Raw genomic sequence first — 27,715 nt, forward strand, 5'->3', positions numbered from 1 at the left:
CCCAAGTCTCAAGGAAAGGAAATGCTCTTCCTGGACAGAGTGTTAGGACATTAGAGAGAAGTTCAGATTTCTGTAGTTAAATCTTGCAAGTGATTGAAAAAGGTAAATTCTGTTTCAATGACAAACAAGTAAAATGCTGTCTCAATATAATATTTCTAGTATATTAGGGAGAAAAAGCAGGTTACTAAATGTAAAGAATGACATGAGCTTAAGTCTCACTCTAAAAAGGAACAGGACACATTTTCTGAGCCTGTCTCAATGAAAAATTGTGAGATGAAATTTAGAGGATTTGGAACAAGTCTTTAGAATCTTGCCTGCTAAAACCACAAGCCCCAAATGACAGCTGCTCCATGAAGTACCATGCACACTGCCTCGCAGGCAGTAAATGGGCCGGAATCACCTGCATTAGTCCCCCATGAAAGTCTTTGAGATGAGAGTGGAGTGAGGGTGGGGATAGAAGAGGGACGAGTGTTGTGAGAGCAGCTCTGCTTCCCAGAGGATTGGAACAGAGTCCACATAGCCTTCCGTAACAAAACTACAAAGTGTTTTCATACAAATTCCTCACAGGTGTTGACAGACCAGGCCTGCCTGCTCCTCTGCTAGCCCTGAAAGGAGCAGGCGAAACCTGAAGTCTGCTTTTCAGCACATCATTACAATTCTAACCACAAGAAAACATCCTTCACAAAACAGGAACCTGTCCTTCAAAATTTCACAGACTACAAGCTTTCCTGCCACACATCTGGGATATAACATCCAATAGCTCATTTGCAACCCATTACAATAAATGTTTTAAGAGCTCAGGAGAAGCAAAATGCATATATATATAAAATGAGCCACAATTGCTAAGGATTCTGCTCTAACATGGATTTCTTCTCTGAAGCACAGTGTTTCTAAAATTTACATGACCAAGAGAATGTCAGGTAAGAAGGGCCTAAGTAAGTTTTTTGTTGTTCTTGTTTGTTTTTTTAGGAAAAATCATATTAGACTCTACATTCCTCTTTGAACGGAATTACCAAATCAGCAGAGGAATAAAATGTACTAGCCATTTGGCCATGCAAGTTACACGATGTAGAGCACATTTTGTAACATGAGTACTCAGTATAGCACTCTCTTTATCAAATTATTTCATTCTTCTTATCGCATGTTCTTTCCAAGCAGGGACTAGCTTGTGAATGGCCTCCAGCATCTTCTAGGGTTTGCTGCTCTCAGACCTCCCATCTCTCATCTCACCCACAAAATCCAATGATGACTTTCTACTTGGATCTAATAACAACTGAAAGGAAGGCAGAATATTTCATTTAACAAACATACAGAAATTTCTATGTATCAGGCATAAATACTACCATAGCCCTTTACAAATACTAACCCATTTAATCCTCAAAAAAACCTGTGAGGTAGGTTCTATTTTTGCCTCCATTTTACAGATGAGGAAACTTGTCATATAGCTGGTAAGAGGTGGATCCAGGACTTAAATGAGTTTTTGAAATTAAACACTACACCACGCTACCTTAAGTAGTAGTATTATAAAGGTGAATGAAGCAGAATTACCAAATAATACTAAGTGCTCATATGTAAGCAATTATTAAAAAATGGAGATTAAATAAATGAGGATTTTAAAAATGGAGGAAGGTTATCTAGAATGTTTATGTGGACAGGTTTTCATCATGGGCTTCTAAAATTATAGTTTACTAAGCTTTATGATATATACAATAGTAGTATTAGTCAATTGATGTAAAGATAATCACCACTCAAATCTGTATGCATCTTTAAATCATCAATTATATTTATTTCTCTGAAAATAGTAATAAATGTTCACATTTGGAAGATTCAGAAAATTACATGGCAAAAAATAAACATCACTCATAATCCCACCATCCAGAAATCATCATTGCTGATATTTTCATATATCTAGTCTTCTTTCTATATACATATTCATCCATCTGTGTCTTGATTTAGCATTTATTAAATGTGGCTGTTTGTGCCAAAGTGATGCATTATTCAAAGGAAAACAATTTACACTTTTTCTCGGTGCCCCAATGTGTACTAAATATTCTCTAAGAGTTGTGTAAGTCATAAAACCAATGCATTAAGATACAAAAGTACTTTTAGAGTACAAATAAACTCCCAATGATATATTTGCTATAGCATTTTTAAATATTCAAATATTCAATACAATTGAAGTCATAATGATGATATTTTTCAAAATACGATTTTGTCATTATATTTTCTGCATTACCCAGAAGCAAAGTTTTAACATCAGTAGGATGAAACTTGCTTCTTAAACTTGTGCACAAATTAATTGATATGACACCTCCATTAATTCATAAATATTTTCTTAGTGAATTGATTCTAAAGCTTCTCTAAGATAGGAAGGCACAAAATAACTAAAAAGAAATACTGATTTATGATTAAAGAAATACTGCTCAGCATTTGTGAAGTAAATTGCATCCATAAAGCGTGTCATAATTACCAATCACAAAACACCTTGCTGAGCTAGGTGTAGAATTCTTTTATAGGATGAAAATGAACACTATCAATTAACATACGAGGTTGAAAATTTGCATGGCTACTGGCTATGACTGCCAGCATCACAAGTGGCTTAAGGAACTCCTCAGCTGAGAGTGGACTCCCACTGGTGGCTACAATGTCACAGCCTTGAAGTTAGCTTCCTCTTGACAGTACTGGTAATTCTGCCATATGGATTATCTAATGGTAGCAAAACCTGTAGAAAAACCACATGATAACATCAGAGGCATTAAAATAGACCTCTCCTTTTTTCTATGAATCAATATTAAATCAAAAACAAAAACGACAACTTGCTAAACAGGAAAATGTATAGTCCCTATAATAAAGTTACTTCAAGCATAGTAATGTCTTATTTTTCTGGCAACAGTTGAGAGATGAGGTGATTTTCCAGAAAAGTAAAGAGTTTTTAAAAAATTTTTATCATTGGGATATAAATGTTTCTGAAATGCATTACATACCCCTGCTTTTTAAATGGAGTGTAGTGAACATAATTTGGCCTTTGCTTGATGACTCATTTGGACATCCATCATTGTCCAATGCTCTAACACCGCCATGCCCTCAGGAGCATTTGACGCCCTCGGGGCTGTTAGCCCAATGCTAAATGGCTCCAGATAGCTGTGCATTTAGAGTTCTTCTGTCTTCTCATTCTGTCATTTGTCACTTCTCTGCTGTTGTCAGTGTGTCCTGACTCCCTGCTTCTCATTTGTTGCCTTTACTTCGTGATACTTGCTGGGTGAGGACCTGAACATGGCTCCAGCCATCCCCAAAGTGCAGACACGGACAGGGGGACAGCTTGTTCAACCACTCAGGTGCCTTCATGCAGAGCCCTGGCCCAAAGGAACTCAGGCCCTCCTGCCTCCAGGTCCCCACTGGGCTCCAGGAGGCAGCTTCGAGCCTGAATTCTTAGAGCAAGGGACACTGCGGCCTCAGCCCACCGGCAAGCCTTCGAGCTGGGATCAGCACAGCCCTGCGGCGTCAGGGGGCCCTGAGGAGACCCTCCTCTCTCTGCTGGGCGTCCTGAGTTAAGCACTGCTCTGGTTATGATGCCTGACCCTTCTTCTGTTTGGGGCCCATTTGTTTCACCTTTGGTAGACATGGCCAGGATTACTTTCAGGTCCCTCTCCTGCCCTTTAGAAAGTAATCATTTAAAAAAGGTTTTACGTTCTATTTAACAGCATGCTGGTAATCAATATCCTTTCCTTTCTCTGAGGTAGAAAGTGCTGCCCCTCCTTTCAGCTGAACGAACAGCCAGTGGGATCAAGGTTGCTCTCCTCTGCGCCTCAGGGCGCTCTATCAGCTGTACCAGGCACCTGAGCATGACCTTTGTTTCACAACACTGATCGGCAGCCCCACCTACAGCCGTAGTGGTGCAGAGCCCGATGGAGCCAACAACATAATTTGCAGAACAGGAACGAGGTGCCTACCCAGAGGGGTGTGACCAATAAGGCTCCTGGGTCAGCAGGCCCATAACGTAGGACCTTCTGGACACCCTTGTATTGGCCTTTGTCCACCAAAGAATATGATTCCACGGCAGCAAAGCCACATTAATAGGTGACCCCTCCCTATCTTACTCGTCCCACACATTAAAAGAAACTACCAAAATGATGTTTTTCAACTTTTAGAAGCCTGTGGAAGGCTGGATCAAATACAGAAATCCTCCATTCTAAGAGTGGTCCACAGCCAGAGGGACAGCTCTGATCTCGCAGGACTGAACACAATAGGCTGTCTAGTCAGACACACTGACTTACATTAACCTTCCTCTGTGGCTAAAAACAAGTCAGGGTAAGTGCTTTTTCCAAAACAAAGTGTCCTTTCAAAAAATGAACTTCCTCATCTTGCCTTCAGTAATTGCAGTTAGAAACACAAATCCTCTTTCATTCTTTTTATGTATATTGTATGCTACTCAAATGGACTACTTAATCAAAAGTTAGAGATGATGGAAGAAAATGAAAATAGAATCTTGTTTTTCTCCTCATCGCCTCATGATGGAAGAATAACAAAGCTGTGACCTTGTGTGGCACTTTCCGGAGAAGTAGATCTCAGAGCTGTTTCCTTGGGCACACTCTGTGCTTTCTGTGTCTTTCACTGTTTGCACTTCCAACCCTCCTCTATAATCATCCACTTCGTGGGTACTCAGCCTCAGGTATTGAAAGGCCCAGAGTCTAAGAGGGCTCTAATCAGTGGCGACTGAAAATATTTCAAAAGCAACAGCTGTTAAAAGTTTTGGTCGGTGATATTATCATCCCAAGTTTATAAAGAGGGGTAAGAGAGTGGGTGGAGGGGAGAAAGTGTGCTTTAAATATTTTTAAAGTTCTCTTACCTCTTCCTTGTTGATCAGTCCCATTTTGGACATGTCTATGTTAAAGTAGTGAATGTTTGGCAGGCTGATTTCTATATCTTCTATCTGGAACTCACAACAATATGTATCACATTGGGCAACGGTGAATCTCTCTCTTCGTCACTCCTCCCCCATCCCACTAGCCCATTACTCAGGCTCTACCTCTGTCTCTGAGGTTCCTCTCCACCCTCCTCCACAGCCTCTGATGTTCCTCTACTGCTCGACACTGTTCTCTCCTGCTAGCCCTATTATTAGATGGTGGACCCACTCTTCTTCCCTTCATGTACAAAATCTGTTTCTCAGAAAAGTAAGAGATCCTTGGGTCAGAAACCTGGGAGAACCTCAGAATCCAACTGGCCTCCTGGTGCTGGCCAGTCATCCTCCTAAATTCCTCCTCAGTCATTCCCTCCTCTCCAGACCTGTCCCTAACATTTGCAGGCCCTGGAGTAAGAATATAATTGGAGGCCCATATACCAAATGCTTAAAGATTTAAAAGTCATGAATCAAACTAAAAAACTTTTAAGTAAAATATGCTCTATCCTTCTAACTTGACAAATATACCTTCATAACAACCTGGAAGGCCAGGATCTAATTTAAAGTTCTCTTATTCCTTGCAGTGCCATGCCAGGACACAAGAAGAGCCAGCCCCTAGCCCCTGGCCCCTGACCCCTGGCCCATCCTATCTTCTCTCTGTCCATAAGAGTAGACGCCTCAGCTTGAATGTCCCATCCATACCTCCTGCAAACATCTGCCCCTTTGCCCACTCTCAGGCCTAAGGGTGTACACAGTAATGGCATGATCTGCCCTCCAGAGGATGGATCTGGGGAGGAGGCTTGCACAGGTTCTGGAAGTAGTCGCAGGGTTATTTGGGTAGGAAGTTCTGGGGTTCAGGTATCCAGAGAATGGTCTAGAAGGGGATGCATGGACCCCTGAAGGGTTTATTGCCTTGGCCCCACTGACTCTTCATCCAGTGGAGACAGGCATAGCCAGAGGAAGACCTGAAGGGAGCCTCTGAAGTGCTGGGCTATGGAGGGAGTCCCTCCTGCCCAGGTCTAAAGATAGTACTTTTCCTCTCCATTCCATCATGGCCTTAGTCTGGCCCTCCTTATCAGATTTCTGCAACTGCCTCCTAACAGGTCTCCTTGTCTGTGGTCCATCCTCCTTTTAATTTATCATGCTTCTTTCAAAGTGATATTTTTAGAATGCAAATCTGGTAGCACCACACCTTACTTAAACCCCTCAGTGACTCCTAAGAGCTTTCAGGATAAAGTACAGACTCTATTAATAAGCCCACAAAGGCCCTCCTGATCTGGTTCTTGCCTTATCTAGGCGCATGGAAAGACTTGCACTCCTGGAGCTTCACATATGGCAGACCCTCAACAGTAAATAATTGTTCCATGCTGCCTCCTGCCTCCATACCTACCTTGCTCCCTCACCCTTGAGTGTGAACCCAGATAACCTCTACTTGTCCCTTAAGATTTAACTCAAACACCTCTCCCTCCAGAAAGCCTTGCTGGCCCTATCCCTAGACCTGAGTTAGGTGCCTTCTTCTGTATTTTCATAATACTCTATTCTCTATTGTATTGTTAGTTTACTTTTTTTCTTTCACTGGATAATGAGCTCTTTGAGGATAGAGACATAAAAACCATTCAATGATATCAAATGCATGGATGGATGGATGGATGGATGGACGGATGGATGGATGGATGGAATCTGTCTGCATCCATCCTTCATTCTCTGGCTCCTCTGAAACATAGATTCTTGGTCTAATTACCCCTCTTTCAGGGCATTCGAGTATCCTGAATATGAGGCTTAAATTGTGGCAGGTTGAAGAGACCCAAAGAATTTTCAAAAAAACTCAAGAACTACAGCAGTGGCCTGTATTTTCAGGTTGGACAGATTTTTCCATTTTTTGCTCTCTTCTCACTTGCTATAACAAGCTTTTGAACAACAACAGATGTCATTTTTCATGTGTCTTCCACTTTCTTATTTTAACTCTCAACTCTTTCTCAGAGCTGACAGGAGACACAACAAGCTCTCTCAGTCCTCAGAATGGCAAATGACAAAACATACCTCAGGAACCCGGCTCAGGGAGAGCACCTGGATGTCATAAAGGGTCTTCTGGACAGAGGGAGAGTACTCGCCTTTGTCATAGGGTCCAGCAAATTTCTCTAGGATAATGTCCTGAACTGTGTCCCTAAAACACAAAAAAGAGAACCAAGGACTCTTACAGGGTGGTCTTTTAGAATGTATTATGAAGCTAAGAAGGGGTGACCATTCTGTCCCCCAGAAAACAATTTTATTGCTGGTTTTAGAAGAGATTAATATCTTGTAATGCCAAAAACAAAAACAAAACCCCTCACTTCCTCTTCCCCTACACACACACACCATTCAACAAACATATTGAGCATCACTAGGTGATCTTCATAATCTGGCTCAGGGCCCAGTGGGCATTGCAGGGTAAATCTCCCTCCATGTTTGAAAAACCTATGACGAGGACTCCCAAGTACTCCTAACTCTCTTATTGCTCGGCCTGGTTGGTTCCTTCAGTTTTTATATATTTAGAGGTTTTATTCTGTGCCAGGCTCTGTGCTAAGTATTTTATGTGATTACTTCCTTGAATTCTCTCAATTTACCTGAGGTAGGTACTATTATCCCCAATTTAGAGATGAGGAATCTGAGTTTAAAAGTTAAATCATCCTCTCTAAGTCCCTCTTTTAGGTGGGAGGCACAACTAGTACCCTGACTCTGGTATGCTCAATTTCCTGCTCTCTTCAACATAAATACATCAGGCCACTGTCCATGGGGAAACACTTGAAATAAAAGAGGAAAAAGAAGATCGAGGTGAGGTTCTCTTCAAACATTTTCCAACCTATCACATAATAAAAGGAGTAGAGCAAAACTATACCAGTGGGAGGAAACTATAGGGTGGGGGGCAGATTCCAGCTCAGTATAGGGTAGAAGTTTCTAACAAACAGAGCTTCAGCAAAGGAATGAGATGCCAGGTCAAAAAGCAAACTCTGGGAGTCCAGGGGCCTAATTATTGTCAAGGATATTATAATCATCATCATACCTTTACATTTTTAAGGCATTTATCATTTATAAAGTGTTTCTGTGAATGTCATCTCATTTTGAGTTTAGCCTATGGTGACCCAACTGTCCCAGTTTGTCTGGGACCATGGAGTTTCCTGGGACATGGGACTTTCAGTATTAAAATCAGGAAAGTCCTTGGTAAACTGGGATGAGTTGGTCACCCTAGTTTAGCCCTCTCTACATCTAGGATGAGGGAGTGAGACCAAATAGCATATCCTCACTTGATACAGTGGTTCTTACAGTGTGGCCCCTGGTCAAGCAGCATCTGCATCACCTGGGAGTTTGTTAGAAATGCAAGTTCTCAGGCCCCACCCTAGACCTACAGAATCAGAACCTCTGGGGTGGGCCCAATGCTCTGCATTTTAACAAGCTCTCCAGGTGATCTGATACACAATGATGCTTGAGAACTACTGATTTAATCAATTAAAAAACAGAGAGTCAGGGAAATTAGGTGGTCCACTCAAGGTCATTATAGCTAACAGCATCTGAGATTCAAGTGCAGATTTACTAACTCAAGGTAAGACAGTGCTCTTTCTGTTATCCAACAGAAGGGATTCTGAACAGTGAGGAGGTTGAATTGAACGGCCTCTAAGTTTCCCTTTCAGATGGAAGAGTCCGTGAACTCTGGGCCCCTGGGAGGAGGGCAGACTCTGTTGGCATAGCACCAGGCCCTAGCACCTGCTCATACCAGGTAGCGTCAAACTCCACGTCTCTGCACTGGTGGTAGCGCCACTTGCAGTACACTTGAGTGGCAAAGCACCGGTCCTTCACCTCAGGGAGGGTGGTGAACTGGTCCTTGATGAATCCTTCAAATCCAGACTGGGTGGTTTTCAAGACCTTGAGGTCTTTGATTCCAGAATGAATGACTGGAGGTGCTGTTTTAAGTAAAAAGGTAAGAGGGGATGAAGTTATAAACAAAACAGAGCATTTTCACTGATACCTACTTCTGAGGATCCTGGTTATTACCACACGGCATATTATGTTTGTATGAAGAACTACATCATTGCCCTTGTTTTCTGTCTCCCTGCCTCCTCTGAAGTCCAAGTGATTAGGACCATGTGCCTTTCCCTCTCTGGATTCCGTGGCTCCCTGCCCCCTCATGCCCTAGGAGAACTGAGGGTCAGAGAATAAACCTCCAGGTTGCAGTGAAGCCCACAGAAATGAATACCTTTCTCTCAGCTCTCTGCAGGGGTGTGTTCTAGGCCAAATTACCTTCCATGTTTTGAGCTCTGTCTCACTCAACAGGCGATCATGCCAAAAGGAGTTAATAAGCTTCTCAAGCGTAGTTCATCTGTCTGCTATTTTGACCCCCTTTACTGGGGGTTAGTCCTCATGTTGATGGTCTACACTGGCTGATGTCTGCAATCTCCACCAGACCTTGATGGTGTCTCAGTTCCCTTGTGGTTATGAGCTCAGTAAAACCAGACAACTTCATGAATAGGTAGCAGCACGGGCCTGGCTGAGCCTAAACAGAGACTGGGAACATGAAACCAGTGACTGGCAAGGTATAGATCAGCCTATGTGCATACCCATAAAGACTCTGGGTTTTGACTGAATTGAAAAGGGACAAAGTTGGCTCATGGGACCTGTGGGAGAGAAGGGCGAGTTGAACACAATGGAGGAGATGGTATGGCTCTCTAAGTGACCACATGAGGTGAATGCGGGAGATGGAGGGGTGACAGGCATAATCTGAAGAAGCTGCTTCCTTGTGTGCCAGGTGTTCTAGCTCAGGGTCCAGGTGACAGGTGGGGCACCGAGTTAGGGAGAAGAAGATTCTCTCTTTCTTTTTCTATGTGGAACACACTGTAGCTCCAGCAGTTTGGTGAAGCCTGAAGAGAACATGGCTGCCATGTGACACACTGGGAAGCCCCAGGGTACAATGCTTACTGGAGAGCAGCATCCTTCCCAAGCAGCAGTGGCAACTGGCACAGCAAATGCTGGGCAGAGCTAGTATACTCAATGGGTGCAAGCTTCTCCCTCAGCACATGTGAGACAGCCCCTCCAGGCTGTCAGAGGGTGGGAGAGTTTGGCTAGAGACGTCCAGCAGTGTTGTAATGAGAGAGCTAACAAGACCAGGAAAAATCAGAAATGAACATCACCATGGCCTTACTGGTATGCATAGGCTGATGAGGCCGGACATTCAGGGGGCACTTGGGTACAAACCCCCAATAGCACAGTGCCATGGCAGGATGACTAAGGTCACCGGTTTGTAATTCCAAAGTTAGTCCTGATTAATATGTATCCTTCTTGACCAGTTGAGTATATAAATCAAGGGCCGAAGGTGTCAGGCATCACTATTTGTACATGGTCTTAGTTGAAGAACAACAATGTCACTCATGGTCCTCAATTAAAATCCAGGGCAGCTCTTAGTTATCCAATGGTTTCTATCACCTGTGTGGTTTCAATTGCTGTGGTTAACTGAGGAGTTGTGGAGTTTCAGAAGTAGGTAAATAATGACTATATTTTAATATTTTCCCAGCCACGTGTGTGCATCTACCAGAGAGAGCAATGGCCAGTGGTTAGTGGCAGCTGTGCTAATTAAATATATGCTAATTAAATAAGGTGTTCTGGCTAGAGTGTTCTAGTGTAGTGCAGCAAAACAGAAATGGTAGTTGTTTAACATTCTGAAATTCTCATTGGAAGTGATATTTGAAGAAGGATCAAGAGAAAGACACCAGCAATGCCTTAATGCCTTAAGTTGATGGGGTTTATCAGATTCTACATGTATAAAGACATGTTTCTGCAAAATCAGCATTTCTAAATTCACTGTAGAGCTGATCCAAGTGAGCCTAAGTCTCAAACCCAAGAGAACTGCAGAAGCAATCAATAAGTATCTGTTGAATGAATGAATGAATGAGTGAGTGAGTGCAACAAGATTGATTCACATCAAGGAATAAGTATCTCACAACTAGTCTCTTTTCTCCTAGACAGTTCTCCTCCATCAATCTTTCTCATTTCTCTTCCTGATTACCCCCCACCCCAACTCTAACACACAGTGTGGCAGGCGGGGAGAGGGAGAAGGTCAACATTAGCTAAGAACGTCCTGACTATTGAAATAGATTTGGTTGCTGCCTTTTTCAGTCTTTATTTACTTAATCTTCACAACTCTATTATGTAGGTATTTTTATATAGGCGACTTTTAATCATTTGTCCAGTCACATGGCTAGAAACAGGCAGAGGTAGAGTTTGCACTCAGCACCCAATTATGAGATTCCATCCTTTTCTTTCTTCTTTTTTGGACCACTCCCCATCCATACAATGTTTCCTCCTTCCTTTAACTCTCCCCATTTCTGTACAATAAATGGCCTTTCCAGGAGAAAAGAAAGTTGCCACCTCCCATTCCACAGTGTGCTTTGAGGCCTCAGACAAAGCTCTCAGCCTGAAAAATACCATCTCCATTGGTTAAATGGAAATTGAAGCATCACTTTTAAAAATGGCCCCTACATGTCTTGAAAATTTTTTATTTTTTAAAAATGTCCTATTGGAATACAAAAACCCCTTAAAGAAGTGACTCTTTAAGCCTTTATAAACTAATATCATTATTCACTTCCAACAGTAATTCCTTCTAGAAAAAAAAATCCTATAAAAATGAAACATGGTTTTGCAATCAGGACTGGGGTTAGAATGAGTAGTGGGAACCCCTGAAGAGGGATAAAGAGAAGGTAGAGGAGAACCAAAGGCAAACTTTACCTATTTCATCTTTTCCTATACAGCTGGCCTTGACTGCCAGCATCTATGTAAGCCAACCAGACTTTGCCTCCCCCAATGATCTTAATCATAAAAGGATTCCAAACGCCATGATGCGTAGCGGTTGAGTCCCCAGCCTTGGGACTCAGATTCCCCGAATTCACTGCCAGTTTGTTTTGTGCCTCCTCTCCCCTATTTATGAGCTCTATTCCCGTGAGAAAATTACTTAACCTCTTCCTACCTTGATATTTTCATCTGTCAAATGGAGATAATCATACCTATATCTGAGAGTTGAGAGAGGTCTAAGATAATACACATAAAGAACTTAGTAGAGTGGCTGCCCCACGGGAAAGTCTCTGTAAAAGTTATTACAATGATTTTGCCACAACTGACTTTTTGTTATCGACGCCAACCACCTGTAAATATTTCCTATGTTTTGCAAAGGCTCATTGGGTTCTGAGAATTACTTCTGTCGTGCCGTCCCTATCCACCTCCAGCCCCGGGATGAGATTTATTGATCTTAGGGGAGTGTCAGTCCTGCTAGGCTACTTTGAAATGAAATCTACTCTCTTGCTAGAATCTGAAAATGGAGAAAGCAGTTGCATTTTCTAATGTGTTTTGGCCTCAGTTTCACACAGAATAAAATGTCTCATGTTCCCAAAGACAATTAACTATTGCCACAGTTTTGGCAGAATGCAAACCATCTACTCTGGTGCGCTCATCATCCTATGAACAACAACAACAAAAAAAACACCTCTTCTCTTCGTGAAAAATATTTTTCCTTGGCACACATTAGACACTCCGGATGAAATCAGAGAGCTTATTTTATCTTCTCTGTTGGCGGTGCCCCAGCTCTCTGAGCACTGGTAAGAACCTGAGCCTTTCAAATTCATGGGCCCATCAACTAAAAATATGATGCCTCAAACACTCTAAAAAAGATTCCAATTTAGACTAACAAGAAGTAATTCAACCAAAAAGACTGTCCTTTTCTAGGTTACTTCCCATGAAACCACTTAATCAGCTTTTTTTTGCCTTCCTGCCATGGTTATGGAATAACGCAAAAGGAAAATTTTCACATTTTACTTTGCTAGAACATAATTTTTTCTAGCTTTTAGTGTCCTCCTACACACTTAACAGATTGTGGTTTATCTCTCAGAGAAGCATATATCTTACCCTTTAGCTCTCTACAGGAAAGAAACTCACTGCAAATTAATGGAAAATAAGCCAAATTCCTTACCTACGCATCAGGTGTCACAAAGCGCAAAGCTTTACTGAGCCAAGAAAAAAATCCTGTCATGAAGAGGATAATTGCTTCCACGTTTAACACCTCCAAGAAGGACACAAATAGCTAAAAGGAGGATATTTTAAAACTATATTAAATCATTCTAGGAGAAAACCTCAAACTTGTAAAGTGCTAGAAAAAGTGAAAATCAATTAATATCATTTGGTTTTAAGAGGCCATTTAGCTCATGCTGGGAGAGTAAAAGCTCCCTCTGTGCAATTCTGGATGGAGAAAGATGACATCATCCAGATGGAAGGAAGTTTGTACAAGGAGGTGATGATCAAAACGATTTTAAAAGACCTTGTGTTTGCCAAGAACTTATCTTTTGGAGTAACTGAAGAGTGCCTTAGTCTTGATATCAAAAGGACATAAGCAGTCTTCTTAGCAATGGCCATCTCGGGGTCTCCCACTTTCCCCATCTCATTTCTTCTGTCTGCCCAACTTGACACCTCTTAAATCTATTCTCCACTAGGACTTCGATTTCATCAACCCCCTTCCTTAAAACCATCCTCCTAGCCCCACTAGACTCCACGTCAATAGATTTTTTTCACTATCAGAAGACAGTATCTCTTATTTGAGATCTCTTCTCCATCTTCCATTCCTCTACTTAGCTATGCTTTGGTTGAATTTTTATAATTAGTATCAGATTGGGAGAAATTTGATCCTTAAAGAATTGTGAATTATAATTCAAATATTGTGTGTGTGTGTGTGTGTGTGTGTGTGTGTGTGTTGGGGGGATGCTCTGCTTAGTTCAATTAGTTCAAATTAATGACTCAACCATCTCAGTGACTTCAAGGCTTGGCTAAGCTTGTAGTTCACAGAGACAAATGAGAGAGAGAGTTTGAAAGATCCAGGTTCCTTATAACACCTAAACCCACAGCTTGCATCACACATGCAGAGCCTAATTCTCCACTCCGAGCTTGGGAAGTCACAAACATAACGCCAGTCATTTCTTTGGGTGAACGAATTTCTTTCTTTCTTCCAGATTCTCCCATGGAACTAGCAGACTTTGAAACAGCTAAAAGTACACTTAATGATGTAGCTTTAAAAGATCCACTAGAAAAATTAGTGTAATGAGAGCTTTATGGGAATTCTCAGGGCCTAAAATGGTGCCTGAGATTTTGTAGGCTTTCTATAAATGTTTGTTCAATTGATAAGAATGAATCCAGTTCACCAGGAGAAACCCAGTTACATAATCTGCTGGGAAAAGTCCCTTTCAGAAGTTGCATGGCTGAATGTGTGATTAAGTACATGTGTTTGAGGGGGCAGAATTCTCACCATCCTAGCCAGCCCCCCACCAAAAACCCTGCTTAGAGGTTTGTAACAACAGCCCTCACCATGTGAATTGGCGTGTGTGTGTGTGTGTGTGTGAGATGATTATTTTCTTCAGTTAAGTGTATGCCAGGGCATCTTTGGTGACAGTGATTGTACATTGACTCACCTCACAATATCTGCGGTTTTAGTTCCTGGATAATAAGCGAATTAAGAATTAAACTTTGCTACCAAAACAGCATAGATCTCTACTCTCCAAAGAGGGACAGAGTACAAATGTCATCTTCATTCACACAACATAGGAAGATACACTCATATACGTGTGCACACACTTAAGACAACAGATGCCTCTTCCCCTACCCTGATCCCTGCCAGCCCAGCATATCAGAGGGGCGCTGGACTCTAGATGAGTCAAGCTGGAGCTTTTGGGAACACTGCCACAATGATCACAATACCCTGCATCTTTGTTGCTTTCTGCAGAAAGAAAAAGCTTTGGCCTAATTATGATGATTAGTTTTTCCACCCTGCAGCAGCCAGGTGACTACAATTCAGCCTGATGATAGCTCCTGATAATTCCTGGAAAGAACAAGGCTATGAAGAGCAGCGTGTTTTCTTCTTATGATCAGCAGAGCCCTATACTTGGCCACTCCACTTCCACCCCCAGAGCTTTGCTAAAATATTCTTGCAGAGGTCACCAATGATGCCTGTTTGCCAAACTGCACACTTTCTCTTCAGTCTTCCTTTAACACAGCTTCTTAACCCACACAGACTGCTAGCTGTCCACTAAATCTATCTACTCTTCCTCCTAGGTACCTGGCTAGACTACATTTCTCGGCCGTCCTTGCAGTTAGGTATCGCTGTGTGATTGGGTTCTCTCCCGTATAAGTGCTATGTGCTTCTTTCAGGCCTGGTGTCATGCTTGATGTCTCCTCCTTTTGCTCCTCCAAGCTCTTTTCCTCTCCTGATTATCTGGTACAGGGATCTACTCTCAAGGTAACCCCGAAAAGTAAGGATTAAAAATGTATGGTTGCATCAACCCAGGTTCCTGAATAACTTCCTGGAGCAGAGCACGCCCCCAAAATACACACACACACACCCTGAATTGGACTTGTAAAAAGAGAAGTAAACTTCTTGTGTGGAGCCCCTACCGATGAGCCTATTTGTTACCCCAACAACTATCCCTGATTTCTTGAAATGTATTTTTCTTTTGCTTCCATGACACTACTGTCTCTAATCCTCCTATCTCTCTGACCATTCTTCTGTCTCACTCTTTACATTGCCCAACCCTTAAACTGGGGAATTTTCCCCAGACCCTCTCATCTTTCCTCTTCTCCCTTTATATGTTTTTCTGGAATGCTCCTTCTTCCCCATGGCTTCACCTACTACCTACTGTTGATGGTCTCCAAATCTATTTCTATCCCTCATTCCCAAACTCACCAGCTTCCCCCGGAAGACTTCGTCTTCTCCTGTATCCTCCTTAGTCAACTCCTCCAGGACCCCAACTTCAGGGTATCTTTAACCACCCTCTTCTCTCTAACCTCCCATCCCTACTCAACCACTCAGACCTAGTAAGTACACTTCAGAAATGTCTCACATGATGCCCCTCTGCCCCTGCAGTCTCTCCATTTCTACTTCTACTGCCTTAGTTCAGACTCCATCATTTCTTCCTCTCTGCAACAAGTCTCCAAATGTGTCACTACTGCCTGTTTCTCTAGCCAGTTCACCATAACCTTGCTCAGAATTACTGAATAGTACACACATACACAAAAAGAGCTTCTCTGGATCTGTATTGTCATTCTAAATAATAATAATAGCTGCCATCTAAGGAGGGCTTCTATGTGCCAGGTACTGTGCTAAATGCTTTACATTAACATTTATCTCCTTTAATTCTCTGGACAATTGTTAAGGTGGACACTGTTATCCTCCTCTTGAAAATGAAAAACCACTGAAGTAGTGTATGTAACTTGCTCACAGTCACAAAGTTATTAATTAGTGGACCTCAAATTCAAATATAGTTTAGTCTGATTCTAAGACCTATGGGCTTAACTACCGTGCGAAACTGCCTCCAAGTTACACCAATCGTGTTAGTATGGCACGTGAGGGCCTTCAAAATCCAGCCAAAACCAACCTCTTCATCTTCTTCTCTGATCCTTACATTCTAAGAGCTAGACCCTTCGAACTTGCTACCGTTCCTCAAATGCCTTGCCATTTCAACACTAAAATTATTGGCCCAGTATGGAGGTCAGCATAGACCAATGCTCAAAATCAGTTTCCCTCTTCCACTCCTTCATGACTCCTACCATAGACATTCTATTTCTTCTGCTTGTAATTTCTTTTCCCCTTCCTATGCCCAGCACATTCTGAATCATTTTTCAAAAGTCAATTAGAATACTTCCTCCTCCCCTGTTAAGCCTTCTAGACTGCCCTAGGAAGAGTTAGTTTTCTGTACTGCTTTGCTCCCATAGCATAACTTTAATTCCTTCATTATGGCCTTTGGCCCCTCATATTGCAATAAATCTATTTATAAATCTATCTCCTACTATTTATTTGCTGTGAACTCACTAGGGTCAGGGAACGTCTTACTCACCTCTGAATCTACAGCCCCTAGTATACATAAAAAGCCCTCAAAATCATTGTTGAATTAATAGTATTTCAGTGAATGACATAAACATATTTCATAAATGCTCTCATTTTTTTTAGTTAGCTCTCCTGAAATCTAATTCTAGCCCCTGCTACTATTTTACATAATTGAAAGTAGAATGAGAAATATGTTAAGCATCACAAAAATCACTCAAAATGGTTTAGAGTTGTGCTAACCAATATGGTAGCCACTAGCCACATGTGGCTATTAAGCACTTGGAACATGGTAAATGTGAATTGAAATGTTCTGTAAATATAAAATATGCACAATATTTCAAAGATTTGATTTTTAAAAAAGAATGTAAAATTTTTCATTAATAATTTTTATATTTATTACATACTTAAGTGGTATTTTGGATATATTGGGTTAAATAAAATGTCTTATTAAAATTAATTTCTTTTTGCTTTTATAATATGACTACTAGAAAATGTTAAAATTCCATATGTGGCCTGCATTGTATTTCTGCTAGAGAGTGCCAGTTTAGAGTTTATGATTTTATAAGGGTAGTCAGTGTGGTTTGGGTAGGAAAACACCGGTCTTGTGAATCAGGAAACCTTTCTTTCTCTCTTTCTTCCAAAGCCACATACCTAAGGCAAAAAGGAAAGGAAGAAGGAAGGAAGAAAGGAAGGGAGGGTGGGAGGAAAGGAGGAAAAAGAAAGGAAGTTACATTTTAACTGACAAACAGCTCAATCAATAAGTTAATATATCACATGACGACACATTTAGGGGATCAAAAAATCCTTATCTTTTCAACTTAATTCAACAAATAGTTATTCAGTCTCCTTTATATGACAATAATTTCTTAAGTGTTAATCAAACAAAGGCCCTGGCTGTGTCTAGAATTTAATACAGATGGGAAAAAATATTAAATGATAGCTAACACACTAGAACTTTCTAAGAGAAGGCATTATCCAATAGGACCCAGAATGAGAAGGGACTTATATTTTATTAAACTTATAATAGTTCTGACATTTATGACATGCCACCTCAAATTCTTACTGAAGAGAGCTGGAGAAGAAAGAGAAGGGGATACAGAAAGGAAAGGTACAGACAGGAAAGAGAAGAGAGGAGAGGAAAAGGGAAGAGAGAAAAGGAAAGGAAAACAGAAAAAGAAAAAAGTTCAGAGTCCACACTCTCAATTTATAATGATTATTACAGTTTATTTTTTATCAGGATAAAAACATTTCTACCACATTTGGCTGCGTGGTTCTTAGAGGTCTTCTAGTCTAACTTTTAGCCAATTATTGAACTCTGCTCTGACAACTTCAACAAATCAATGGAAGACAAGCTTTGGGAATTTTAATATTTGCTAAGTTCAATCATCAGTACTAATAAGGTCTGTATTGTAATTATGTTCCACAGTTAATTTTTTAAATTTCTTGGCAGTAGAATTATATAATTGTCATTGCTATTTTAAATGAGGTTCATTTTATAGTAATTATAATGTCAGTGGTTTTATTATTATGCAAATAAAATATCAGGGAAACTTGATTGTTATTTCCTAGATATTTCCTATACAGGTTATTATAACTATAGCATGGTATGGTACAAAAAGTACTGGTCAGAAAATTCAGAGATCAGCCTGGGCTTTTGTTTTTCTTCACCTCAAAATCAGGTAATAAAAATTATTTACCACCCTCAACCCCCGAGATTTGTTGCAAAAGGTATTATTTCATTTTTAAGATAAAAAGCAAATAGTTCTTTAACGTAATCCAAAGTCGCAATGATCATTCCCATCTCACATAAAAAAGCCTTCAAAATTATCTATAGTTTTCCTCGATGTTAATAACCTGAAATCACTACTGCGGAATCAATGCTTGAAAAATATTTCCTCACCGTTCTTCATCTGTTCCACCTCACAGAAGCGCGTTGCAGTGGGAGTGTGAATAAATGCGTGGACATGCTTAACTCCATTCTGAAAATCAGAAAAACAATTGTTTCCAGTAAAATTTCAGCATATGTCATAAAGCCAATTTCTTTAATTAAACTGAAAGCACAAATACGTGAGGTAACCTTTTCAAAACGCTTCCAAGGGACTTCTTCCATGTAGACTTGAACTCGGATGACATGGTTAAAAGAAGAAAGGAAATGCTCACAGATACTCATAGCAAAGGCTTCTATGCTTTTGATCTGTAAAAAGAAAGAAAAATGCTAGTGATCAGAAATACTTGCCCCGTTTGAAAATAATTTTTGAATACCCATGGAGCTCTCTTTCCTGATCAGGTGCTTTTTAGAATCAGAGAAACACAGACTTAGAAAGAATCTTGAGAGGTGAATTGGTCCTTATCCCAATTTTTCACAAGAGCTCCTCAGTGTAGCTAATAGATCACCATCACCAGGTAAGACCCTGTCCTGTTTTTAAAAGAAAACTGTTTTACAAGAGAGGATGTGTCAATCAATGGATGAGCAAAAAATAACTTACATTCAGATTCTCCTCCCGGTGGGCTCAGTCACCACCCACGCCAACTACAGTACTACAGTATACTCCATCATACTCCCGTCTCTTTATGAGGCTGGCAAATGGGCCTCCCAGTTTCCCAAGGAAAAATGTTAATGAAGGACCACTTCAGCCTCCTTGCCTTGCAAACAGGCCTTCTATTGACCAACCGCAGCTCTCCACCCCCATAAAGCACCTCCTTACTTCTGTACAAATTCTTCATATTAATCTCTAGGCAATATTTTATGGTCCTAGCACAGTCTACAAATTATTTATGGCTTTGCTTATAATTAAAGTGGACTATTTGTACAGGTTTACTCAGGACAGTTCTGTTTTATACCTATTGTCCCAGAATAAGTATTAATAGCATCTTATTTCATTCCCCAAAGTGTCTTGGTTTGGATAAGAAATTATATTGTCACTCTATCTATAATGAACGAATTTAAATTGTTTTTAACATCCAGGTCCATTCCCTCACTTTTCTGCACCTCTCACACAGTACAGGAAATATAAAAATCTGTGTTACCTGGCCTTCTACTATAATGCAGTATAGAAACCTATTTTCAATTTTTTTTTAAGAGAGCAATGCCTTTTTCCATTGCCCTGTCTATACTTGCTAGGCCATTCTGATTAACAAGAGAAGGTTCAGGATGGAGATAGGCCTTACAGAAATTATATGTCGATTAGTTTGTTCATTTCATGCATTATGGGTGTGGATTTCAGGCAAAAGCATGAGAAATGAAGCTCTGTGTTTTTTTAGACTTCTTAGCAAATAAAAAAATGATCGTGAATTGCCCAGAAATCTGCTGCTGGTCCAGCATAACTTCACTCACATTTAAACCCAAGGAGGAAGTGCTAAAACATCAGATTCTATCAGATCTGAGACCCTTCTGAAGAGTACAATTACCACCATATGTGGATACTAAGTGGTCATGGAGGGGGAAAATTAGGAAGGCATTAAATCTTGGACAAACAGATTTCAAAATGTATCTTATACCCAAGATTTTCCCCTATAGTATCACCAGGAAGAGAAATGGTGCTTTCTTCTTCTATAAAATGTACACCATTCTAAAAGAAAAAAATAAATGATAGGACTCAAAGAAATGCATGACAAAAATGTGTTAAGTTCTATTCTGAAATCCTCAGGGCTTTGATTTGCCAATGATCCTAACTAAGAGATAACAAGTAAATTTGTCAGATAGGATTTTCTACCTAAAAGATGCTGTAGTGAGTTGATAACCAAGAAAAGAAAACAAAACGGTGATTAAAAAAAAGCAAGCTTTTCTGTAAGGCTGAGAATTTTAGAATAGAAAAGGAAAATTTTTTAATGGCTCACTGTAAAAATTGGGTAAAAAGTAAACGGAACTTGAAATAAGCAAGTAATATCCTCATGCTATTGTATAGTGAATCCTGCATCAGGATAGGGAGCATCTAAGAAGAAGGACGCATACCCCCTTGAACTTTGCCAAGACATGAACTGTGTTCTTCATGGTGTCTGTAGGGATGACGTCTGAGTTATCTCCACGGAGGTACTCTTTTTTGGAGCTCAGAGTAAGTTGCACAGAAGTTGCCACCTCTTTAATGCTGTGATATTTCCCATCTCGCTGAATATGGAGAACTTTTATCATATCCTTCCCATAGCCAGTTCGGACAAACTCCACCTCATCATTCTGCAATGAAAATATAGTTATCTTATTGAAGAAGGCTAAATGAAAGCAAAAAGTGAATTGCCATTTCTTTAAGCCTTAATTTTATCACATAATTATAAAAGGTGAGAGTAATAGTATGCATGAGACATTTCTACCAGGAGACAGAGTACTCATTTGAAGAAGAATGAGAGAAAAGAGAATCCCAAGAAACAGATGAATATATATCAGGTTGGCCTGGAGACAGACAGGTAGATGGATTTCTTGATAATAATAAGCAATAATAATAATTATAATTACATCCTGGGCCAAACTATTTACTCTGTCTTGTTTAATCCCTGCTAACTTAATCCTTATAACAGCTCTATGAACTAATATTATTCATTTAACAGAGGGAGAAGCTGAGGTTCAAGGAGTTGAAGTGACTTGCCCTATTTTACATAGCTAGTAAAGGACAGAGCCAGGATTCACACTCAGGTGGGTTGACTCCAAACTGTAATCCTAACCACTATGTAAACTGCCTTTCTTATGTAAATATTTGTACTATGTTAACTGGAAATAATTATATCCCCCTTTTTTATAGAGAGTGACATTCTGGAGAAAATGCCCTGTGATCAATAAAAACAATTTGAAAATTGCTTCTTCTATACCTGCTGCCAGGAAGAAGAGTAATTAATGACAGGGTCCAGACTACCTTCAGGAGTGCAGAGCCAGGGCCATCTGGCTGCAGGGAAAGCTATGCTTTTAGTGAAGAGACACTTAATAAAAGCATGGTGATTGATTCATTAGTACCCTTCTCTGAAGCTGGAGCCCTAGCTAGCGAATACGTCCATTTCCACTGCTAGGATCTACAAGACTTGTCCCTGGGCTTTACTGGTGTTTCAGAGAAGATGCAGGAAGGAGCAAAGGGACAGAAAAATCTATTTTATTTAGTATTGAAATTGAACATTAAAATGGTAATGAAACAAGGTGACAAAAATAAAAGTAAATCAAAACAACATGCAATGAGAGTCCGGGGAGGGTCACAGAGAAGGAACCTCACCTGCTAATTGCACGTAGGCAATATGCTCAGATATGCCAAACACTGCCTAAAAACCTGTTTGCATAAAAAAATCACCAGATCCCCTGGGAGGAATTTTAAAATACTAGCCAACATCAGAAATTTTTGTTATGTTCTTAATCAAAGTGGGGATGCAGAGGCTGTCTTAAATCTTGGGGATAGAGCCTGGTAGGGCATGCTGCTATTGGCCATTGAACATACCCTGAGGATTTGTAGTATCTGAATTTGGTCCTTCTTCTGTGGGAGGGACACATTTAAGGGACAACCCTTGGAGAGGCCTCCCAGAAGCCTGTGACCCAATCTTTGGGGGACTCATCTTCAAGAAAACGGTCAATGAGAAAACCTAAAGGGCTGACTTAAAGAATCCTAATAAGAACCATGATACTGACAGGGAAAGAGGCACTGTTGTGTGGTTGTAGTGGCTTTGGAATCAGACCAGGTCCAAATTCTGCCTTGCTACTTATAGCCTTGTGGCTTACAACAAATAATTTGGTGTCTCTGAGCCTCACTTTCCCCATTTGTACAAACGGAGATAACTACCCCTACTTGTAGAGTTGCTGGTGAATATGAAAGGCCTGGATCAGTTCCTAGTACTTAGTGGTGCAGTGAGGTCAACCCCAGCAATAGTGGCCATGTCAGGCCTGGCTGTGGGACTCAGCAGCAGCAGCAGCAGAGATAGCAGAGGGGACCTTGATTAAGGGTATCAGTTTTTGGAGTGGAGAACACTGCTGGCAGTAGCAGGAGGAAGGCTCTGGCACATCTTGAGCCACAAGGGATTCTACCTGGGGGAGGGAGGCACTTGGCTGGCTTGGGGCCCCTGAATGGTATGGGCTGGGATCCAGGACCAAAGGTCTCTGTGATCATCCATCATCCCCAGCACACAGCAGAACTCAACAAATGTTACTCCTCAGTCCCATCCCCTGCCACTAAATACCCAAGCTACAGTAGGTTAGTCTGTGAAAGCAAGTGGTACCTACGTGATACATAAAAAAATTAAATGATAGCCACCCTTCCTATCCCCACCCCTGTTCACCTCTCTAGCTTCACATCCTGCCACACCCTATTTCAAACTCGGCTTCGGCTATCCTGAGTTAATTGTGGTTGCCCAGGCTCTGCATGCTTTCTCTGCCTGTGGGCTTTTGAATTTGCTACTCTTTCTGTCTTGAACACCCTTTCTCTTCCTCACTACTCAATAACCAACCTCTTTACCTGCCTAACTTCTTCCAGTCATCCATCAAATCTCAAATGTCACTTCTACCAGGTAATCCGCCCCAGACCTTCAATTCTGGTGCAGGTGCCCCTTCTATGCACTCTCAAAATACTCTATTATTGCCTTATCAGAGTCTTTATCAAATTATATTGCAATTGCCTCTTCACGTGTCTGATTCGTTCAAAAATGGTAAACTATGACAGCTGAAATAATTTCTATCTTGGTCGCCATGGCAACCCCTATGCTCAGCACAGTACCTAGAACATAAATAGGTGCTTAATAAATATGTAATGAATGAATGAATGGTGCACCACCACCACCACGACACAGAATAGTTTAATGAAAACACTCAAAAGATTTCAACATAGGAAGAGCTGCTTCAGCTCAGACCCCAATCAGGAAGTTCCTCTTCCTGGGAAAGTGGGGAAGGCACCTCCTGCCCTCTGATCACCACAGTGTGGAGATCACAGGCACAGCTGGCCAGAGAACAAAGGCCCAGGAATGGCAGTATTGAGTGTAGAGAGTCAACGATGCAGCACGAAGTGTTCACGTTGCTAATAAGACAGAGTGCTCCAGCACAGCACAGCCGTCCTGGAGTTCATGCACGACGGGAAGGGGTCAGCACTCCTTAGCAAGCTCCTGACTAGGCCTTGGCACTCAAGCAAAGCTTGAGTAATCAGGTCTACTGAGCAATGAGTCAGAATAAAAAGGACATAACCATCTGAGGCTGGAGCAGGATGGAACAAAAATGGTGTGGGACACTGAGAGTCTCTCAGCAGGAACTGACAGAACAGATAATGGCCCCGACCAGAACTGAGGCTGTTCTCCTCAATAAGACCTCCCCCAGCTCTGAAGTCAGAGAAACCAGAAGTAGGTGCCAGAACCCTATTGTGTATAATGCACAGTATAGTGCAGAGATCCATGTCCAAGATAACTGTACAGTTAAATACGAAGTTGGCTCTCATCTGGAAGGTGGGCAGGTAGCTGAGAGAATGGGCTCTGGGCTGTGGAGTCAGGCAGGGCAGGTGTGAATCTTTGTTCTGCCACCTATTAGCTCTGTGAATGGAGACAAATTTCTCCATCTATAAAATGAGAATAATAGTAGTGCCCATCTCTCAAGATTGCTGTGAGGATTATGTGAGAAAAAACATAAAGCACTTAGAAAAGTGCCTGGCAAAGAGTAAGTGTTCAATAAATATTAGCTATCATTATCATTGATAAATGATAATTACATGTCAAATTTTGCATCAAAGGGTCCTTCCAGTTACCATTACAGATAAATATCCAGACTGTACACCAATCCAGAGCTGGAGGGGCTAAAATCAAAGATTGCTGCTATGATGAGGCCTACTTCTGCTTTCACACTTTGGTTGTCCTTCCTCAGGCTTGTGTGGCTCAGGGAAACAAAGTTACAAAAGGAAACTCAATTTCCTAGAGTAATACTCTGGACAAAATATCAACAGGAGTCAATCTCTACCTGGCTCTACACAAGAAAAATCTCCTTTTCTTAGATATGCCTTGAAATATACAGGGATGGAGAATCATTACTTGCAGGCAACAAGAAAGTTGGAGTTGGAGAGAATTCTCAGAGATTTTATGTGAATCTTAACGAATTTTCACTTTTGCAATGAGTTAGTGAGTGTTGTCTTATTTCCAGGCCCCAGTGAAAGTGATGTAGTTGTCACTACAGGTCCAGGGGTTCTTATCCTGGAGTCTATTAACCTATAGAAGGCCCAGTGGATGTATTTGAGGCAGAAAATTACTAGGAAAGGTAAGGTAAAATTTTTATAAATTTAAATTTTATTTTATTTATTTATTTTTATTTATTTATTTTTTTTCCCCAAAGCCCCAGTAGATAGTTGTACGTCATAGTTGCACAGCCTTCTAGTTGCTGTACTTGTGACACGGCCTCAGCATGGCCGGAGAAGCAGTGCGTCGGTGCGCGCCCGGGATCCGAACCCGGGCCGCCAGCAGCAGAGCGGGCACACTTAACTGCTAAGCCACGGGGCCAGCCCTATAAATTTAAATTTTAAAATGACTAGAATTTTCTCTTAAGTAGGAGAAGAGCTTCTGTAAGCATCATCTCTATCTTCCATGACAGAGAGAAATACAAAAGTGCTTGCTATTTAAGACCCTTCAAACATGCATAAATATATCAATTCAGTTGCAGCATGCTGTGATAGAGGGAAGAACTGTACACGAGACAGCCTCTCTCTCTGTCTTTGGAATGTGCTGGAGAAGTTCTTCTAATTCTCTGCCCAGGTTTTTCCTTTGTCTGGCTATTTTCTTGGGCATTCATGAACAAAAAGATTTCAGAGAAAAATGTTCAACTAATATGAGAAAAGGGAGCACTCATATGAACAATCTTAATATCACTTCAGTGGATCTTAATACATAATAATAATAACAATAATGGTGAATAATAATCTTAGAGGCAGCTGGTATTTTTTTGGCTGCCTATGATTTACTAAATGTCAGATTGAAAAATATTGATATCTAGTAGAAATGTCATGTTGCTTTCAGCTGTAGAGTGGCTTATTTTTGCTATCAAGGGAGGATATGCGCTGAGTTATGTTCAAAGTGTGACTCTAAAAGGATTTGTCAAGCAGATGTTTCAAGAACAGTATAACAACTCATACGCATAATTATGGTAGAAAGAAAGGGTGACCCGTTACCTAATGAAGATTCCATTTATAGGTGCTCACTTATTTTCATACTTGTGCCTATTACAAAGGAAGAGAAACTCATCACGAAATGCCAGGAGAAATCTTAACTTTTTTGCCAGGCTCTCCTCAGCACCAATAGCGTTAGGGCAGAGAACTGGAACAAGGCCCTCAGGAGCCTCTAGGATTGGGCGTAGGAAATCCCACAACAAAGAATTGATGGAGACCTCCAAAAATGTGGTTGGAAGAAAAGTCTACGGAAATGCACACATTGAAAGATATCTCTTTCCTAATGTTTAGACTTGAAAATAAAAATAACAGCAGCAACCATTTAGTGAGGGTTTGATATGTCAGGAAATTTGCAAATATTATTTCCTCTAATCCTTTACAAGAACCCCGTGCAGTAGGTATTACTATCCAAGTTTACAAAGGAAGACACTAGGGTTAGCTAACCTGCTAAGGTCACACAGTTACTAGGTGACAGAGGCAGGAGGACAACCCAGCCCATTTGCCCCCAAATGACATGCTCTTTCCCACTACATCAGAGTCCCTATATCCCATTGATGGTCAGCCCCTCCACTCATTAGGGAGAGAAAGGAAGCATTCTGATACCAACAGAAGGAGAGAAAAGGCCACGCTACTACAGAAACTTGTATTTCTATACCATTTTTAAACTTCCCACCCATTGAGACCTACATTATCTTATCTATTCCTCACAAAAACCCTGTGATTTGGTGGAAACAATCCCTATTTTAAAGTAAACTAGCTCAGAGATGATAAGTGAGCTGCCCAAAGTCACACAGCTAACAGGCAGACTAGAATAGTGGAAAGAGCCTTGCTAAGATTCAAGAGTCTTATTCTACTTACACTATACTAGGCAGAACTTACCCAACACTGAGAAATGCCTCTTGCCCAACCCATCACTTTTTCTAGCATTTCAGTCATTTAAAAATTACAGGAGAATTCTAAGCTCAGATGGATTCTGTGTTTATTGCAGGGATGTTTAAGCTGTGAAGTAACGGGAGAATCAAAGGGTGATTGCTCTTTGGGGCAGGATGAAAATTCAGCTTCATGCCTTCAACAACGGGGCACTACATTTTAATTGAACATTGACTTCTATCTGGATAAAGACCGTTGAAAACATGAGTGATGTAGGCTTATTTGTGGCCATTAAAATCCTATCACCAAAGGACTATTTTCAGTCCATCTGTAAGGATAAGGAAATAACTGTGTCATGCAAGAAAAGGAAACAAGGTTGGAAGAAACCAGCATTTAATGAGAGCCAGTTATGTACCAGAGGCTTTGCACACAGCATCTCACTGAATCCTGACAGCACTCTATGAAGTAAAGATCATGAAGGTACAGATCATGAGTCTGACCTTTAGAAAAGGAAGCTGACACTCATGAGGTTAAAGGGTCAAAACCACGTGGCTGATGAGAGGCAGGGCCAGGTACGGAACCCAGGTCTGCCTGATTATTTTTACTATAACCAGCTGCCTCCCTAACAGAATATTATAATGAAGTTCTTTAAAATGGAATTTTACCTACATACCCACTTTTGTTTATTTCTCTGATTAGATTTAATTCATTCTAAATTCCACATAACTCCAAAATAGAAGTCTCTGAAAACTTTTTTATTCAATCCATACATTCACCTACATTTATTTAGCTCCTTCTAGGTGACAAGCGTGGTGGTAAGTGCTGGAGATACAATAGCAAACAAGGTAGACACTGTTCTGCCCTGATAGAGATTATACACTAGAACAAGTTTTCAGTAAAGAATCAAAGAGTTAGTATTTTAGGCTTTGAAGGCCATATAATCTCTGTTGCAACTACTTAGTTCTGCCATTATAGCATAAA

The 27,715-nt window shown here is 40.9% G+C and overlaps 1 protein-coding gene across 1 annotated transcript in view; it reads right to left on the minus strand.

Annotated features, from left to right (window-relative positions):
- Positions 1–1,766: 1,766 nt before the first annotated feature.
- LOC131404102 (uricase) overlaps positions 1,767–27,715 on the minus strand; it is a 92,470-nt gene continuing 66,521 nt past the window's right edge. Inside the window, exons 6-12 of the mRNA XM_058538393.1 lie at positions 20,728–20,946; positions 18,853–18,969; positions 18,676–18,754; positions 8,646–8,832; positions 6,938–7,061; positions 4,847–4,930; positions 1,767–2,722 (exon numbers count right to left, since the gene is read on the minus strand). Of these exons, the coding sequence (XP_058394376.1) occupies positions 2,648–2,722; positions 4,847–4,930; positions 6,938–7,061; positions 8,646–8,832; positions 18,676–18,754; positions 18,853–18,969; positions 20,728–20,946 (885 nt within the window). The 3' untranslated portion in view covers positions 1,767–2,647. The remainder of the gene's footprint in view (positions 2,723–4,846; positions 4,931–6,937; positions 7,062–8,645; positions 8,833–18,675; positions 18,755–18,852; positions 18,970–20,727; positions 20,947–27,715) is intronic.

The sequence above is a fragment of the Diceros bicornis genome, chromosome 4, assembly GCF_020826845.1.
Source record: "Diceros bicornis minor isolate mBicDic1 chromosome 4, mDicBic1.mat.cur, whole genome shotgun sequence".
In the NCBI taxonomy this organism is placed as follows: domain Eukaryota; kingdom Metazoa; phylum Chordata; class Mammalia; order Perissodactyla; family Rhinocerotidae; genus Diceros; species Diceros bicornis.